This window comes from Salvelinus namaycush, chromosome 24 (assembly GCF_016432855.1).
Source record: "Salvelinus namaycush isolate Seneca chromosome 24, SaNama_1.0, whole genome shotgun sequence".
Classification (NCBI taxonomy): domain Eukaryota; kingdom Metazoa; phylum Chordata; class Actinopteri; order Salmoniformes; family Salmonidae; genus Salvelinus; species Salvelinus namaycush.
Window position 1 is genome coordinate 10687836 of NC_052330.1, and position 18845 is coordinate 10706680.

Genomic DNA, 18845 nt, shown 5'->3' on the forward strand with positions numbered 1-18845 from the left:
CATTTCAGTCTAATTCCCCAAATCAACTAGACACTAAGTTTTGCTCAGAGCAAGTTCTAGAATACTTTCATGGTTGAAAAAAGGCCTAATAGTTCACGTGGGCCTTGGACTGACAACATCCTTCATGCGTGCAATTGCTTTAGTGGCACAGTTTCTTTCCCATGGTAAATGTACAATGTCACGTATACAGCCCGGGTCCAGCCATAGAAACACTTTTGAAATCCCCTGGTCAAGAAGAATGAGTCCGGATTCATCCACAGTCATTCCCAACAAAGGGAAACAGATGTTGGAGCCATTTCCCATATCTAACCAAATGCCCATGATGGGGAGGAAGTAATGCATACAGCTAGCTACACACACTCACTGGCTGACACCGTACAGGACGCTGGCTCCGCTCTAAACACTTTAGACGTGACCGTTTGAACAAACTAGGAGGATGGTGTAGTGTGCGCTAAACGTTAACGGTTGATCGGGACGAAACAGAGCGCATGCTGAGGCATGTTGAGGATTGCGGTCATACAGAGACATCTGAACAGGGTTGTGTTTCTTTTTGTACGTCTCACTGTAATGGTTTTCCTCTGATCTTGCGGGTCCTTTGTTACGCTCCCTCCTCGCTCCCTCTCTGGTTTGGAGTGTTTCCCCAGCAGTTTCTCTAAATATCTCTTTAATGGCGAGGCCGGAGGTAGGAGGTGGTTCTGTGACGGCCACCTACGGCGTTTGCCTTGAGCGGACTGAATGAGAGCTCCCTGATGGTCACAAAGATACTTACTGCTTGTGAAAGCTGGGTGTAGAGGCCATATTCCACTGAGTAGCACTCTCCACTCCTCCTGCAGAGATAGCTATGGACTGACTCAGCGGAGCCCATAGTTTAAGGTAGTGGGCATAGTAATACGGCATCCCAAATGTGTGTGTGTTTGTCTAGTGCCACGGCCTACCTCCATCCAGGCTTCGTGAGATACGCTTGCTGGAGGTGCGCTCGAAGTAGGGTGCCGGCCTGTCGATGAGGGTGCTGGCCTGTCGTGTCTGGGCCTGGGTCCGCCCACTGTATCGGAACTTGGAGCCCAGCGTGAGAAACTTGGCTTTAGTGGGCGCTTCTGGAGTCATCAACCTAGAGCGAGAATAGGACCAGAATAAGATCAATACTATAAAACTTTTTCATATCCAGTTTAGTGGCAGTATGCAAAACTTGTTTCAGTTTACTGGAAGACCGTGAGAGTAGATAGAGTACTAGATTTTCTTCCAAATGAAAAATCAAATTTCATGCCAGTAAACTGGGCCAACCGCTGAAGCCAAAGTGATAAACATAACCGCTGTATTTACACACAGAAATGGCTAAGGATGAGTCATGAAGACGCAGGTATAAGGGATCCATTCAACAGTCTCATTGTTTGTCAGTGACCGTAAGTAAACATAGCTGTAAAGGGCGCCGAACATTTAGCCGTCTCTTATTCCCCTTAGCTGGCTCTGCTCTGAGTCACAGCTGTGTTTGGGACTAAATATTATCGGGAGACAGAGGTGGGAGTGGGGGAGGGCTGGTGGCAAACCTCCCTGCCCCTATCCTTAATCTCCTATGGCGACAGGGCTTTCCTGCCCGTCCAGCTCTCCCCATTCACTTCGCAGAGCCCCTTAAATCAGACATTTCTCTCTCTCTCACACACACACACACACACACACACAGAGCAGAAGTTCCTTCAAACAGGCCTGTGCCCAGCCTGAGGGGCCGGCAGGCTGGAGCAGAGGGGAGAGGCACTCAGTCCAGATGTCTCTGGCGTCGTCCTAGTGGTGTCAGGTTTAGCCACAGTGGCGTCCATAAAGTGAGGCTATTGCTCTCTGCTCTTATACAGGCACATTGGGGCGGGGGTCTGTTGTTTAAACACAGGGGCGTGCAGGCCAGAGCTGATTTCAACCCCATTCAAACACGCTGGCCCTGGGCGTGCTGCTGGTGTGTAAGGGTCTCTGTGGATTCCATCATGATCTCAGCAGCCCCGGCACGACTTCTCCATCCCAGCACAGCCAGGCCCTGGGTCTAACATGACATCATGCCTTCACACCACAGTCCAAAAGAAGCCGCTATTTGATCAAGCTCTTCGGTCAAGCTCTTTGGCCCAAACCCGATGACCGGGCCGATTAAAGCCCTCATTGGTATTGATATCAGTGTACAAGACCATTAAGCAGATGGCAGTTTAAGGAGAGTCATTATCAGGAGTTGATTTAGCACACAGAGAATCTGAATAACAGAGGAGAGAGGTGCTATTGGGCTTTTGGCTATTAGTGGTTGAGTTGAAGGCAGCGAGTGATTTTTTTGCTTTGCATTTGTTGAGGCAGTGGCTCCCCTCCTTGTCATCTGTGCCAAGAACAACATAGCAGAACAACATAGCACGATTAAACAGCCGAGGATCTCCATGGCGAATCTGCTTCCAATTTGTCATGGGCCGACACTCCTCTTACAAACTGTCAAACATTGCGAAGCACAGCAGGTGGGATTTATTTAACGTGATGTGTTGCTGGGGTGATTCCAACCATAGGGCGTTGCGTTTCAAATGATGTCAAGACAGATGAACCCCCAAGGGACGGGCTGATCTGGGAGGGAGAAGTTGGGGTTTCACGGTTGAAAGACACATCTCTATCAGTGGCTCTGAGGGACTCTGCTTTCCTAAAGGATATTACATGTTTGCTCATTCTTAATCCCCAGTGGGGGACAGTTCCTTCCTTAATGATACATCCCTGCAGAGCGGACGCTAAGAAGACAGTTTAAGCGCATGATAATGGCCATGGCTTTAGGCCTCGGGCGGAGAAGCTGCTTAAACAAATAAGTGCACAATGGCCTTGCTCCACTCCACTGTGCTCCATCTCTTCAGTCTTTTCACTGGACAGGAAGACTCGGAGGAACTTAGTGCTCCCTAGAGACTGGCCAATTACACACTCCAGTTGGTACACACTTCAGACTGTGGGGAGAAATGCAATTTAACATGCTCCACTGTGGTTTGACATGGGCTCCGACTGTCTGTGTTAGCTTAGACACGCATTTCACAGAGTCAACAGGTTAGAAAGGGCCTGTAGATGGATTTAAAAAGGTGGAACAGAACATTTTAACGAATGGTGCAATCATTCAAAAACAACAGACTTCAAAGGACCTAGCTCTTCCTAGTTCAGACATCTTTTCAAGTCTGATGCAGTGAGTTAGAGGTGAACAGGATTAAGTTCAACAGAAATGTAGGGGTCGTTGACGTGGATGCTGACAGTGTGATTGTTACCTGAAGAAGGTGTGATTCTCCACGCAGACCTTCCAGACCCTCTTGGCAGCGCGGTGGTTGGGCAGCTTGAAGCCCACAGAGCTCTCAAACTGCTCTGTCTGAAAAGCAGAGTATAGACGTGAGTTCCCCTGAGTACTGGAGACTAGCTTAGTTAGAAAACATACGCTCTACAAAAGACAGAGATATGGACCCAACCCCCCCACCTCCACCCCTCCAAGACACTAGTTTGAATGGGCGTTAAGAAATAAATATCTAAATGTCAGTATTTCCCTCTGTACAATCAAACCATCTGCTAACACTGTCAGTATTTGGCTCAATGAAGGAGTCTGCTTCCTACGGCTGCTCTCTCGAGTGGGCTTTCGAAAGGACAACTCCAAAATGTGGAAATGTCTAGTGTTTTCCTCTGAGGGCGGTGCTGTTCCGTACCTCTCCCGGCCTGATTTTGATATAGAAGTTGCTGCGTTTGTAGGAAATCTTGAGGATTTTGGGCCAGGCAAAGCGGTTTATCCTGAGTCGGTCTTTGTAGATCAGCAGGCCGTTGGCACACACTCCCAACATGATGTCCACTCCCTCAGAGTCCTACAGACACAGACACCAGGCAAAGCAACCGTTCAGCAAAGTACAATGAAGAGAAAACACAGTCAAGTATGCAGTATAGACAACAAGGAGAGAACAGACAACGTTCTCAGATTTCGTCCCAGAAGATTTAGAATATCGCCAAGGTGCACAATGGAATTATTTGCTATAACATACAACTAAATAAGGCCGGATATTCAATCATCCCATCACAACTCAATGGTAACGTTGTTATCAAGCTTGCACGACGCCATAAAGGGCCTTTTAAGTCCGTCTGTATGAATAGATACAGAGTGACTATTGATTTGTGTATTCAACGGTAAAATGAGGAAAATCCATCCCCGCCGATGGGCATGGCAACTATTAGATGCCAATGCATGGCTTTTAACCAAACTCTCTCACTCAGCATGGCCTTGGCATGCTTTTCCACATGACCTGCATTCCCTGCCTACAGAAGGAGAAAGAGATAGCATGAGTGAGTGAGAGGACATGTGGACCTGACATGTACTTTTCTCACTGACGGTTGGGAATATGCACTAAGAGGTCACTGATCCCTCTCTCACTGTCCCTCTCTGGACCCAATATTTCTCGGGGTATTTTCAACCCATGTCGAGTCCACGTGGAGAGAAAAGGGCTCATTCCACGGGGCTGTCCCCATGTCGACGGCCCAGTGAAAAGAGCTCCGGCTCCAATCCACCACGTGTTTGTACAGCTGATGCGGTGGTAGGGCCGGCTCTCTTTTTGGCTTTGTGTTTTCCGGCGCCCTCTCTTCCCCTCACTGCACACCACATCAAAGGAGCCTCCCTGAGTCATGTGTGCTCTCACAGGCGTTTCTTCCAGACCTCCATACACAACGAATGAAGCATAGTAGAACAGTTCCTGGGACTAATGACTAAGTTTGGATACTGACCAGTAGGCTATGCCACACTACAGCTTACAGTTCATTCACCTTTCTTACCGTTATCAGCTTCACATTTTCTCATCGCAGGGCATTTTATAAACGTCAACATGTTTTTCCTCACATTTCCCCTAAAATAAATACAGGAATTATTTCTTAAACATCATTTCTGGTTGAATTGGACATTTCAAAACCACTTCGTGTGGCAGCTAGGCACCTTGGCGTGGTGGAGATCCACACCGTACATCGACAACTTCTTAGCGTTTTCTAAGAACTGGGCATCTGCTTGAGCAGGAGTCATCCCCCTAGAAAAGTAGACAAAACAAACAATCTATTGTAAACAAACACAGAGGTGAATGATCTGAAGTGGCAGGTCCTGAAAACGGGGAACTCAAAGTATGATAATGATCACAGTACCTGTAAAGTCCACGGGTCATTTCCAACTAATTTCTACACAGGTGTCTCTCCCCAGTCCTAGGTTTTAAAGAGGCCCCTTTAGCTATAATATTTAATCTCCCCTAAAACTATGACTCAGTGTCATTGTCACGTGCTCGTTTGCTAATTTAAAAGGGATAGTTATCGCTGAACTATACCCTTTAATCCCACACGGCCCTGACCTGTGAGTTTTGTGGAGCTCCACCACCTTCTCCTCCATCTCCTTGGTCTGTGAGGGGGCGAACTGGAAGTCGCTGATGTAGTCGAGGCGGTGCTCGCCGGAGTCATGATCTCCCAGCTCGGCCTGCAGGGCGTAGGAACCCAGCAGGGAGTGGGTGACGAAGGAGCAGGGCAGACGCCCCGACACTATGTCCTGCCGGAGCTGAAGGCACAGGAGATATCTACAGGGAGACGGAGAGAAGAGAGAGAGATGGGATGATGAGGAAAGGTGGAGGGAGAGAGTCACAGTCCATAACCACATTGAGGCATGAAACACAGGTTGTAATTCTGGTCTGTACATTTCTCCTGACAATAGCCCACTACTTCAGTTCTGACACAACACTCATGTAAAAACTGTGGGTTAGGTGGGGGGGGGGGGTGTTTTCCTGTACGTCACAGTAGTGCAGCAGCCTGCAGACTCAGAGAAGCAGAAATAACATACAGAAATAGCAAAAGGTTGCAGCAATATCCAGTGCAGTGGTCTTCAGCCTCAAGAGTTTAGTGTCAGAACAGCCCCATGGCCAACGTCACAGGCAACCATCTCCACGCACGCCAACCTTTTTCCCCCCTCTCACGGTGTGCAGCCTGCAGACTCAGAGAAGCAGAAATAGCATACTGCCTGTGACCTTGGCCCTGGGCTGAAACTCTTGAGGCTGAAGACCGCTCCACTGCACTGGATATTACTGCAACCTTTTGACAAGCGCCGATCAAAGAGGACATTTCTACGCTAGTTTAGGCAGCGGCTCAGTGATGGGAGTGCACCGGCTGAGGGCTCGGATCAGGGAATGATTAGACACTGGGAAGCTAGGGGGGAACACATGGACATTGAACACTCAGTGGATGCCCACCGCCCCCTCCCCTCAGTGTTTTGCTCTTCTGACCTCATCAACCAGTTGCTGCTGCAGTGTACAACTACTGTACAGCAATGGACTTGCCTTTACTGTATCTGGACTAGGTTATATAGACCAGTTGTACATTGAATAACAGTGCTTGCTTGCGTGTGTGTGTGTGTGTGTGTGTGTGTGTGTGTGTGTGTGTGTGTGTGTGTGTGTGTGTGTGTGTGTGTGTGTGTGTGTGTTTAGCTACATTCTGCATGTACATTCTGTATGTGCATGCTGTCTGAAAATCAATAGCATGTACTGTACATACCATAACAGTACATGTATTTACATTTCCCCCATAAAGCCTGTGTACAAAATAGTCTGGAAAGATGTCCAAATAGTGTGAACGCAAAGTATTAACAGACTGTAGGTTTGAGACTGCTCCGGGCCACCTGTGTGGTATAAAAACATGATTTGTTTGCGCGACTGGGCAGATCATTTTTTGCTTTATGACTAACACAATAAAGCCAAACATTCAAAATGTACAATTGAAGGAGTGGGGACGAACAGATGTGGTGTGTGTCGTTGACCTCTTTGTTTCCTGATGAAAGGGACAGTACAATACCTGGTAATATCCTCGGTCAGCTGGGATGGATCCGGAGGGTAGAACTTGACATTGAACGCAAACTGCCAGGTGGCATCTGTGGAAACGGAACAGAAAGAACATCTGATCAAAAGAGTGAAAGTAAATACTTGATCTATATCGTCATAACACATGATCATTATTTTTAAGCCATAAGGCCAGGCCGCGTGTGTTCAAACAAAGACGAACCGACTTCAGCTAATTCGTTTGGGTGAGCGTTTGTATGTAGAGGAAGGAAATTATGCATTTAGTGTAAAATAACCAACACGGAAAAACAAGCGATGGCGGCATGCCAGGCCAGATGTGCTAAGAACCAGATGTGCTAAGAACACACACTCTGCTAAAAGAAGTGGCAAAGCCCCAACAGCTGTGCTCATCGACTGTCCGTAAGGTAGGTGTGTATATATATATATATATAGTGGTGGAGAAGAGGGAATCAGAGAACGGGGGGAAAGAAGGAGAGGAAAAAGAGACGGGCAGAGAGATAGAAAGAGGACAAGACGACACACTGGGAAGGATGTAGCAGCTGCACGCAATTACACAACAGCTAAGACCCGTGAGGAGAGGCTTTGAGAAGATCTGAATTGCATACTCCTGGCATTCCTTTCTCCTCGTCTCCTTTTCAAAACCCATTGGAGGAGAAGGTCAGAGGGGCGGGACCTCGGTCTTCTCCGCCAATGGGTTTTGAAAAGGAGAGACGCCGCGAGGAGTATACAATCTTCTCTTTGAAGTGGAGTTTTGTCAAGCCTGGAAAGACCTGGTGAGAGGAATTTTGATTTGGTCCTGTACCGTGGTGCAAAGAGACTCATCGAAAATAGCAGAACAGAAACAGGGCCTTTCAACATACCGCTCACACTCTGTTTTGGGTATTCATCATTGGACACACTGAGGGGATTTAAAATCAGTAGAAAAAGGCTGGATTTAGGTTCAACCAGCTAGCGGAGAACACAGTACATTTCAGAAAAACACGTTCAACAACTCTCACAAACGGTTTCAATCAACTTCACAATTGGAAAACATATGGCACATACCAAACAGGGTGGTCTACGGTGATAGTTGTGATGGGCTGAGAGTGGCTGTGAGGTGGGATTAAAGAGCTCATGTTCGGTAATGAATTATTGTTGTGACTGCTGTATATAAAAGTACCATGTATGGAAAATGTATATGTAAAGTTATGATATGTATATACATGTATCAAAGAAAAGTCTGTACAAAAAAAGATGTGTGCTCCAAAGAAGGGGGGTGGTGGATGGGTTAATAAAACAATTAAAACTCAAATCCTTGACACTTAATCATGACACGGAGTAACTTTTACGTAAGCAACGCACTTTCTAGTAGTAGCCTACGTTTTAGAGAGACTACTTGTGTTGGGGTCAGATGGGCTTAAGAGCCCTTTGCAAGGCTCCATGTTTACCTACCACTTCCTGTTATCAGCGATTCGAGAGCGCCATGTGAGATGAGACAGGATGAGCAGTGCTAATACACACTATCGCCTCATTTCTGTGTGCGCGCGTGTCCAGTCATAGACCACTGGCTTGATGTGGCGATGCCTAAAGCTTCGTCAGCATTAGGCTAGGGCTGGCTGTCACCTAGCAACCGCTAGCGGAGAGCGAGCGAGCGAGAGCGAGAGAGGTATGGGCTAGCGCTAGCCTGATTACACCCGGGGAGAGAAGAGATGGATGATGATGACGACAGTCTCTCTCCCTCTTTCATCTGGGCGAGGGACGTTACACAACGGCTTAATTGAAAACAAATGTCAACCGTGTCCTGACATAACAGACTTAATGGTCTTTCCCTGAAATGTACGGTCTGAAACGTATTAGGAATTATGTATTTCTATGCAGAAAACGGATAATGAAATAATGAAAACCTCCCAGCGGAGGTGCTGCTCATCAGTGGAGAGAGATAGTAATGTCCTTTCTGTTTAGATGCAGGCGAGTGAGTGTCCCTGGTCTCGTCTGGACAGTATGCTGGAACAGAGTAATTATGAAGTGATCCCAGGGGGACCTTTTCTTTTCCTGCAGCAACGAAGGGCTCTGCTTTTCATCCTTCCCAGAATCCCAAGGCCATGTGAGAGTGAACGTTGGGACGAAAAGCCAGGCAAGCAAACAATTCCATTGACTGTGTGGTGAAAATGGGAAGGAATTCAGAAAGTCTGAACAACTGAGAAGTCAAAGAAAATCATACAAAAAAAAAAGCTTACTTTATTTTCCCACAAGACATGCGAAGGAAAACCATGCAGAATTCACCCATGCTTAGCCTGGCCATGGGATACAGGATATGTCAAATATGTTAGAGGAATTCCAAAAATGACCCCAGCGGCACTGTTCCAACAGTAGTCATATTGTGGCCGTTGTCCTTCAGCCGGACTGAGCGGAGGAGGTCAGTGACCATTTGAGGAAGCTCGGGGGCAAATTAAAGACTGATACACTGGAATGCGAGGCAGCTGGCTCAGAACAAGTCACATGTCTGGACGATCACCCTTCACAATCAATGAGGGGAGGGTTCATTCACTGGTGCTACTGGGAGGAGGAAGCTCTAATCACATGACTGTCTCAATCCGAGGGCCTAATACCACTTGATCTGTCCAGGAACATTGTGTTTTTCTGGTGGGTCTGTGTGGCAGGAAAACTTTGCAGAACAGTAGCTTCAATGATCCCATTAAGTGTAGTATTCCAGGTGTGAAAGAGGACAAAAAACTGGTGTTATCTAGCACACAGAAGCAGCTTTGGAAATCAGGGTAATTTCCCCAGTGAGCATTCATAGGCAGACTCATAAAAAGTAACTGTTTTTCCAAAGATGACCATCCAAAAAGTCGACCGTGGTGGTGTGACAGAGACACAGTGGATTTCAGTCTCCCCCTCCTCTCTGCCTCGTTTTTCAATTATGCTTGAAACGTTCCAGTCAGAGTCACAGGCTGCAGATAAGTGGGTCCGACCAGAGTCCTCAATTCATGTCATGTGACAGCCTCCATTCCTCAGTCACACACACCATTGAACACTATTACAGGGTAAACAGGCACCTTAAATGAAATGGGAGTATCATATCATAGAATGATATCCACCAGCCATACACCACTGGTCTGAAATCCTACACAATATGTTCAATAAGTGAAACAAATACAAAGCTTCTCCATCGTCCTGTCTCTCTCGCACGTTGCCTCCACCCACGCACACATTGGTGACATCATGTCCATAGTCAAGCTGCACAAAATTCTATCCCAGAGAAGATGACTTCATGTCAGGGCAATTTCCTCTGCACTGCTGCGCTCCAAGTCTTTCCATCTCTCTGCGGAGAGAGCGCTCAAACCCCAACCAGCGAGAGCACAGCACAGGCCATTATCTTAATGAAGCGCGATTCATTTCATATGCTAAAGAAAATGGAGTGCGCCAATATCTATGATTTCACTGGATCCCACTGTCAGTGACATGTGAGTTAGTAACATAAACCACTAGTGATTTCAGTTGCAGGCCTGGCTGTGAACTCCGCCTGCCTACTGATCTGAATCAGTTAAGTTAGTCTAACGGTGGCCTCCCTTATCAGCCAGCGCTCCAGATATTTTGAATTTATCTCGAAGGGAGCAAACTGTGGCTAATAGACAGTGCATATGTCTGTTTCTCACTCAATGACACAAGGTGTTGAACCAGTCCAAACAAGACTGAGCGATAAGGCTAGAAAATTGGTATAGGTTTGGCTCTTGGACAGCCAGGTAGAATGACCACTGTAAGAGTCGGTGGAACAGAAGAGGCCTGTTGCAGGCCACTGGGGCTGTACTGCACGGCGTGTTACACTTTTAACGCATCCCTGGACAGAAAGTACCTCCGCTCGGAGCCGCTGTTCCCATCGCTACATATTGAATTCCCTCGGGGGTGTAACTATGTGCAAACGTCTGGTCGGTGTTACTGGAAGCTAAGTGCTCTGGGAGTATCAGACTGGGGGTGGGGTGGCGAGCGTCCCCCTTCCCTTCTCTCTGCCCAGAGGTTCAGCAGAGCGCAGCCTCCCTCCACCCAACACACATAATCCCCAACACATTCCCCCCAGCCCCATCCAGAATTACTGCAATCCAATGTCCAGATGCGAAAAGAGCATCTCACTCCAGAAAGAAAATATATGTGTCTCTGCAAAAGATCTAGTAAATATCAACAGTTACATTAGCTATTAGGGCTATCGGAATAGAGCGTACAGTGAAAGGGGAGAGAATGGTGGGTGAAATAACAGGGTATAGTGTGGAAGCCTTTCATTAGGTTGGTATGTACAGTAAAGCCAATTAGGGAGTACCGTGGTGGCCCTGTTACTTAATGAGAAACCTCATACAGAAATGGGTTTCAAGAAGTTAAAAAACACAACTTACTGCGGATCTGACGTTTGATCTCCTTTGTAGGGTCCAGCCAGCACTATAAAAGAGAAACAAAGGAGCTACTCGTTTTGGTTTCAACAAGCATGCAGCACTTCAAACCACACAGTATCAGACTTCTAGCAGTTAACTAACAACAGACTTCATAGTTTCCCTGTTGAGTAACCATGGTGATTGGTAACTCATGTTAGACAAATGCAGGTGGGATTTTGATTGTGAAAGCGTCCATATTGCAAATAACTACTAGGCATCTAAAACATAGAACACTGTGCCATTTCTCATGTAAGTACTGTAGGAGATCAGGTATGTTAAGACGAGCGTCATCAAAAACAAGACAGAAGGACACATTAGGCACAGAGCTGCTGTAAAAAGCACAAAAAAAAACAATAACTGTACATTTAGCACCAATCCAGACAACAAAACTATCCATGGTTGTCGTTACTGGTCTGATCCCTCAACTTCTGTGTGCCACTTCCATATAAAAACACACACACGATGAAAACCCATTCCACTAAACTACACTAGCCTGTATTATACAGCCTCTTCCCGCCACCCCCCTGGCTAGCCTGCAGTTTCCAGTGTCAACGTGGAACAAAACTGCATGCAGCCCCACCGCAAATATGCTGATCTCTCTCCAAACAGTCACCCTCAATGACTGATGTTGAGCCTGCAGACAGACTGTGGAGTGTGTTGACTCTGTGTCATTAAGCTCCAGTTAGAGTGTGCAGGGGAGACTTTAAAGTACGGGACCAAAGCCATAAGAATACAGGCAGGCAATGTGAGAGAAGGATATGTGAAGCAGGCCTGCTTGGTTGGCAGGGGGCGAGAGCAGAGCAAGGCAGAGCATTCTGGACTGAAGTTTGTGAGCGGAACCTCGTCGGTCTCCAACCAGTGATATTAGAGCGCATCCCAATAAACTGTGTTGACACAGATCTGGGAAATAACTGATGTTATTCCCTGGAAGCATATCTGGGTTCTCTGGAGGTTAACTGCACACTTCAGACATTCCTGTGAGGATGGGCTGGTCTTAGCACACAGGGAAGTACTTTATCATCCATCTGACTTTTATGAATCACTGTTGGTTCATTCAGGCCTTTGTTAAAACGTCCTTTTAAACGATCAATTATATGGTCCATCAGGCCCGCTAAACTGTTTCGAATGTCTAAACGGCTCATATTGATCACGAGAGGGATATTATGCGGTCAAACCGTTAGTCATTGTAACTTTTGTAGCAGAATAAAAGTGTAGCTAATTATACAATTGAGGAACGATATAAAAAAGTTTGAGGACATAAACGCAAAAACATCTGTGCTATTGGGAGAGAGGTTATTATATGATACATTTTAGGAAGTAACTACACTGAACAAAAATATAAACGCAACGTGTAAAGTGTTGGTCCCATGTTTCATGAGCTGAAATAAATTATCACAGAAATTTCCCACACACAAAAAGCTTATTACTCTCAAATCCTGTACACAAATTTGTTTACATCCCTGTTCGTGAGCATTTCTCCAAGATAATCTAGCCACCTGACAGTTGTGGCATATCAAGAAGCTGATTAAACAGCATGATCATTACACAGGTGCACCTTGTGCTGGGGACAATAAAAGGCCACTAAAATGTTGTCACACAACACAATGCCACAGAAGTTTTGAGGGAGCGTGCAATTGGCATGTTGACTGCAGGAATGTCCACCAAAGCTGTGCCAGAGAATTTTATGTTAATTCCTATACCATAAGCCATCTCCAACGTCGTTTTAAAGAATTTGGCAGTATGTCCAACCGGCCTTACAACCGCAGACCACGTGTAACCACGCCAGCCCAGGACCTCCACAACCGGATTCTTCACCTGTGGGATCGTCTGAGACCAGCCACTCGGACAGCTGATGAAACTGTGGGTTTGCAAAACTAAAGAATTTCTGCACAAACTGTCAGAAACCATCTCAGGGAAGCTCATCTGCGTGCTTGTCATCCTCACCAGGTTCTTGACCTGACTGCATGCAGTATGGTGTCGTAACCGACTTCAGTGGCCAAATGCTCACCTTCAATGGACACTGGCAAACTGGAGAACTACGCTCTTCACGGATGAACCCCAGTTTCAACTAATGGCGTCGTGTGGGCAAGTGGTTTGCTGACGTCAACGTTGTGCACAGTGCCCCATGGTGGCGGTGGGGTTATGGTATGGGCAGGCATAAGATAAGGACAGCGAACACAATTGTATTTTACCGATGGCAATTTTTTTTTTTTTTTTTTTTTTTTCTTTCTTCTTTTTGGGGGGGGGTGGATCAGCTTAATATTGCGGAAAGAATGTTGCTTCCAATGTAATTGTCTGCATCATTTCCAATCCCCCATATTTTTTTGGGTAAATATATATATCCATTCACGTATGCATACATATACACATATATACATACACATACCTACATAGACATACATACTTTTTTAAAGAGTATACCTTTATTATTATTCCCCGCAAACCCTACCACCGATCCCCCAATTGGAGTAAACTGATAAACATTTCTGTTTTTACCTTCAATTTATACATCTTATACACATTTTACAGACACAGTCTACTTTATAATAGTTCTCTCTTGTTTGTTCTTAGTCCTTCCTCTATTTCTGTTGTCCATCCAGTTTGATTTCCACTTGTAACTGTGCTATTTCACAATAGCTCCGCACCTATACACATTTCACAGATCCCGTATGCCCTACATTGTTTATCTTGTTATTAGTCCCACCCTTCAGCTCCACTCAACCTTTCCCATCTATCTTCCAACATCATCCATTTCGGATTTTTATTTGCCATATATTTTTCAACTGTGCTGTGATGCTTCACAAAAGATTTGAATCTTCCTATTCTCATAGCTTCCACGGATTGTAAATTAAAAATAAACATTTTTGCTAAAATAATTATTATATTATTGATTGATTGACTATGGCTTTTCAAATCCCCCAGTATTGCTATCTGTAGCGTTAGTTCTACGCAAATGTTGCAATTCTTCAACCATTCCTGGACCTGTGACCAAAAACGAGCTACATGCGGACAATACCAAAATAAATGGTCTAATGACTCTGCCTCCTCACAGCAGAATCTACAGAGCTGGGAAGATTGTATCCCCCATATATATAACATTCTATTAGTTGCAAGAATTTTGTACAATAATTTAAATTGAAAAATTCGAAGTTTTGAATCCGGCGTTGTTTTGCGTATCAATTCATACACCATGTGCCATGGAATGGGTACATCGAAAATCTCTTCCCAACTATTTTGCAATTTATATGGCACAGCTGTAAGTTTTTTGGTCCTTAAATGAAATTGGTATATGTTTTTATTTATCACACTTTTCTTTAACCATTTATGTTCTTTAATATAAGGCCGACATACAAGTTCCTTACTTTTATCCCCTTCCACCTGCCTCTTCCATTTTTGTGGTAATGCTGCAATTAATTGGTTGTAATTTTGGGTAGAGCAGACATTTCCATATGTCTGTGTTAGCTGCATGTGTGACATTACTCCACCAGTCCTATTTATGATATCATTCACAAAAATTATACCTTTTTTAAACATTTCTTCGATAAATACAGTTTTTTTATCAATTACTATATTTGAATTTAACCACAAGATTTGTTGTACTATTTGTTCCGTCCTTTCAGGTGGATTAAACTGAAATTGCAACCAACTTTCTAAGGCTTGCTTAAAAAATAAAGATATTTTGGAGATTATTTCCTTTTCAAGCAACCGAAAGTGAGCAGGTGTAATCTGAATAAAGGGAAAAAGGCCCTTCTTGAACATAGGATGAGACATTCGTACCAATCTACTAGAGAACCAGTTTGGATTTAAGTATAACTTTTGTATGACTGATGCCTTTAGTGAGAGGTCTAATGCTTTAATATTTAATAATTTCTGCCCTCCGAATTCATATTCGTTATATAAATAGGCCCTTTTAATTTTATCTGGCTTGCCGTTCCAAATAAAATTGAATATTTTTTGTTCATATAATTTAAAAAGCAGGTCACTAGGTGTAGGCAAAACCATAAGCAAATAGGTAAACTGTGATATGATTAAAGAGTTAATCAGGGTGATTTTCCCACAAATAGACAGGTATTTTCCTTTCCATGGTAGCAAGATCTTATCTATTTTTGCTAACTTTCTATAAAAATTTATTGGAGTGAGATCATTTCTTTCTTTTGGGATTTGTATACCGAGTATGTCCACATCACCGTCAGACCATTTAATTGGTAAACTACATGGCAATGTAAAATGTGTATTTTTTAGTGATCCAATACGTAATATGGTACATTTATCATAATTTGGTTTTAATCCAGAGAGGATAGCAAATGTATCTAGATCCTCTAAGAGGCCGTGGAGAGATTCTAGTTGTGGTTTTAAAAGAAAACATGAATCATCAGCGTACAATGACACCTTAGTTTTTAGGCCCTGGATTTCTAATCCCTTAATATTAATGTTTGATCTAATTTTAACAGCTAACATTTCGATGGCAATAATAAATAGATATGCCGATAGTGGACAACCTTGTTTTACTCCTCTAGATAGTTTAAAACTTTCTGAGATGTAGCCATTATTTACTATTTTACACCTAGGGTTACTATACATAATTTTTACACATTTTATAAGAGATTCCCCAAAATTGAAATATTCTAGGCATTTATATATAAACTCCAGTCGTACTTTATCAAAAGCCTTTTCAAAATCAGCTATGAAAACCAGGCCTGGTGTCCCCGATATTTCATAGTGTTCTATTGTTTCCAGTACTTGCCTTATATTATCTCCAATGTATCGTCCATGTAAAAAACCTGTCTGATTAGGATGAATAATATCTGACAAAACTTTTTTTATTCTATGCGCCAAGCATTTTGCTAGGATTTTTGCATCACAACACTGAAGTGTAAGAGGTCTCCAATTTTTTAAATGGACTGGATCTTTATATATACCACTTGGGTCCTGTTTCAGTAATAACGATATCAGACCTTCTTGTTGCGTGTCTGATAATCTACCATTTATATAGGAGTGGTTAAAACAAGCTAATAATGGTCCTTTGAGTATATCAAAAAAATGTTTGTATACTTCCACTGGTATGCCATCCAGTCCTGGAGTTTTCCCATCCTTAAAGGCCCCAATTGCATCAAGTAGTTCCTCCTCTGTAATTAGGCCTTCACATGAGTCTTTCTGTACAGATGTTAATTTTACATTATTATTAGGGAAAAAATCCATACAATTAGTTTCAGTTAGTGGAGATGGAGGAGCCTGAAACGAAAATATATTCTTAAAGTACTTTACTTCCTCTTTCAAAATATCATTTGGTGAATCATGCGTGACTCCATCATTTGTAACAAGTTTTAATACGTTTTTTTTGGTAGCATTTCTATATTGAAGATTGAAAAAGAATTTGGTGCATTTTTCCCCATATTCCATCCAGTTCGCTTTATTTTTGTAATATATTACACTGGATCTTTCTTGAATAAGTTCCTCCATTTCTTTTTGTTTTTCCTCTAACTTATTCTGTGCCTCTATGGTACCGTTTTTATTGTTATCTAACTGTACTGTTAGTCCTTCAATTTCCTTTGTTAATATGGACTCTTTTGATCGAAATTGCTTTTGTTTTAAAGATGAGTACTGAATTGCATGGCCTCTAAAGCCACACTTAAAAGTGTCCCATACAATATGGGGATCTGCTGTACCTATGTTATGTCTAAAAAAGTCAGTTATAAATTCTTCTGTCCTAGTTCTAAACAATTTATCATCTAGTAGGCTTTGATTAAATTTCCAATATCCTCGCCCACGTGGAAATTCTGTAAGAGTAATATATATGCCAATTATGTGATGGTCCGACCGCATTCTGTCCCCTATCAAACACTTTTTAACTTTTGGTGCCAGAGAGAATGATATAAGGAAGTAGTCAAGGCGACTAGCTTGATTAAGCCTCCGCCATGTATATCTCACTAGGTCAGGGTATTTAAGTCTCCATATATCCACTAATTCCAATATATCCATGACATTCCTGATTTCCTTAAGTGCCTGAGGGTGATAGTTTGTAGTGTGATTTCCTTTCCGGTCCATAGAGGTATTTAAGACCGTATTAAAATCTCCCACTATAATAATAGAGTCTAGTGTTGCTTGTAGAGTTGATACATTCTTATATATATTGTCAAAGAAGCTTGGATCATCATTATTCGGACCGTATAGGTTAATAAGCCATATATGTTTATTGTCCAATAACATATTTAAAATAATCCATCTACCTTGAGGATCTGTTTGGACAAGTTGCACATTTGGATCAAAGTTATTATTAATTAAAACCATCACCCCTTTTGAATTTCTTTGCCCATGGGAGAAATATATTTCGCCCCCCCAGTTCTTTTTCCACAAAACTTCATCTAAAACTGTCGAATGGGTTTCCTGTAAACAGTAGATATTATAATCCTTCTCTTTTAGCCAGGTAAATACTGATCGTCTTTTCTTATTATCTGCTAAGCCATTACAATTGTAACTGGCTATACTTATTTCACCACTTACCATAATGAGACACACCTTTCAATTATTTTTATCAAAATATATGTTTGTAAACGTCCTATTAAAAAGTAACATAATGATTGAGTGTCTATATAGTTGTACCATGACATTTGCATCTCCACTAAGCAAACCTCCAATTGGTCCCCACTATTCCACCCGCCAAAAGCCCCCATCTCGAGTTGGGTTGTCATCCCAATGACCGGCAGACCACCCCCGACCCCCCGCATCGCACAGCCCCGGACCGACTGGGATCCATCCTTCGAAAAGTGCACACAGCGCCATCCACCGAACCGAAGCAGATCCATTGCCAAATGCATTTCCATCGCCCTCACCTCTATTTTTATTACATATTGCTGTGAATCATCCTCTATAGTCCCTAACATCTTTTACTTCTTCCTTCGCAACAGTTGTGGGATACACACATACACCCACACACATTCAGCCCTTACCCCCACACAACCATAAGCTCACCCTCTCAACAATTGCACCATCCCAGAGCCCAACTCAAGATGGATCATGATTTACAAATGTGCTTGCAGTTGCAGCTGCATGAGAAGGCCTGCAAGACCGCGCAAAAAATGAGCATAAATGTAGAGATTTATTTACCATTGTCACATCCTAAATGATGGAGGTCAAATGTACACCTTCTTCCTGAAACACCCACAATACGGTCATCCATTTTGACCATGTTCCCAAGCATCTCCATGCAGTCCGACTTGATTTCGTGCCACCAGGGCCACCACCCCCTCTCTGAATGTCCGAGTGTGACCCCCTCCCCATGGGTTACTGCAGCTAGTGTTGCCAGCACTGCCACTGCCTGGGTGGGGGCACCCCACCGGAATCCCCACCGGCTAGGTACAAGGTCGTCAAGGTTCTCATTAGCAGCTTTGAGAATTTCCTTGTTTATTATGCTCTCCCTTTAGGGGGCTTTGGCTTTGCAGGACCAACCCTGCCAAGCAGGCTCAGAATCTTGAGGGGGCAGTGCTGCTCTTGGTCCCTGACCTCATTTTGGCTGCATACAGACCGCTTACAGCATGCACATAAAACAGTTAGGGACTTCTCCTTAGTATCTGGGCCATTCATGTGGGTGTCTAGGGTATAGGGCCATGGACCG

General features: G+C 43.9%; 1 protein-coding gene across 6 annotated transcripts in view; it reads right to left on the minus strand.

The window, feature by feature from the left end:
• LOC120019693 (protein 4.1-like) overlaps window positions 1-18845 on the minus strand; it is a 97815-nt gene that overhangs the window by 18692 nt on the left and 60278 nt on the right. For all 6 annotated transcript variants that reach the window (XM_038963088.1, XM_038963084.1, XM_038963086.1 and 3 more), the window contains exons 5-11: window positions 11198-11240; window positions 6829-6904; window positions 5346-5564; window positions 4946-5033; window positions 3681-3833; window positions 3255-3352; window positions 936-1108 (exon numbers count right to left, since the gene is read on the minus strand). In XM_038963088.1, the coding sequence (XP_038819016.1) occupies window positions 936-1108; window positions 3255-3352; window positions 3681-3833; window positions 4946-5033; window positions 5346-5564; window positions 6829-6904; window positions 11198-11240 (850 nt within the window). The remainder of the gene's footprint in view (window positions 1-935; window positions 1109-3254; window positions 3353-3680; window positions 3834-4945; window positions 5034-5345; window positions 5565-6828; window positions 6905-11197; window positions 11241-18845) is intronic.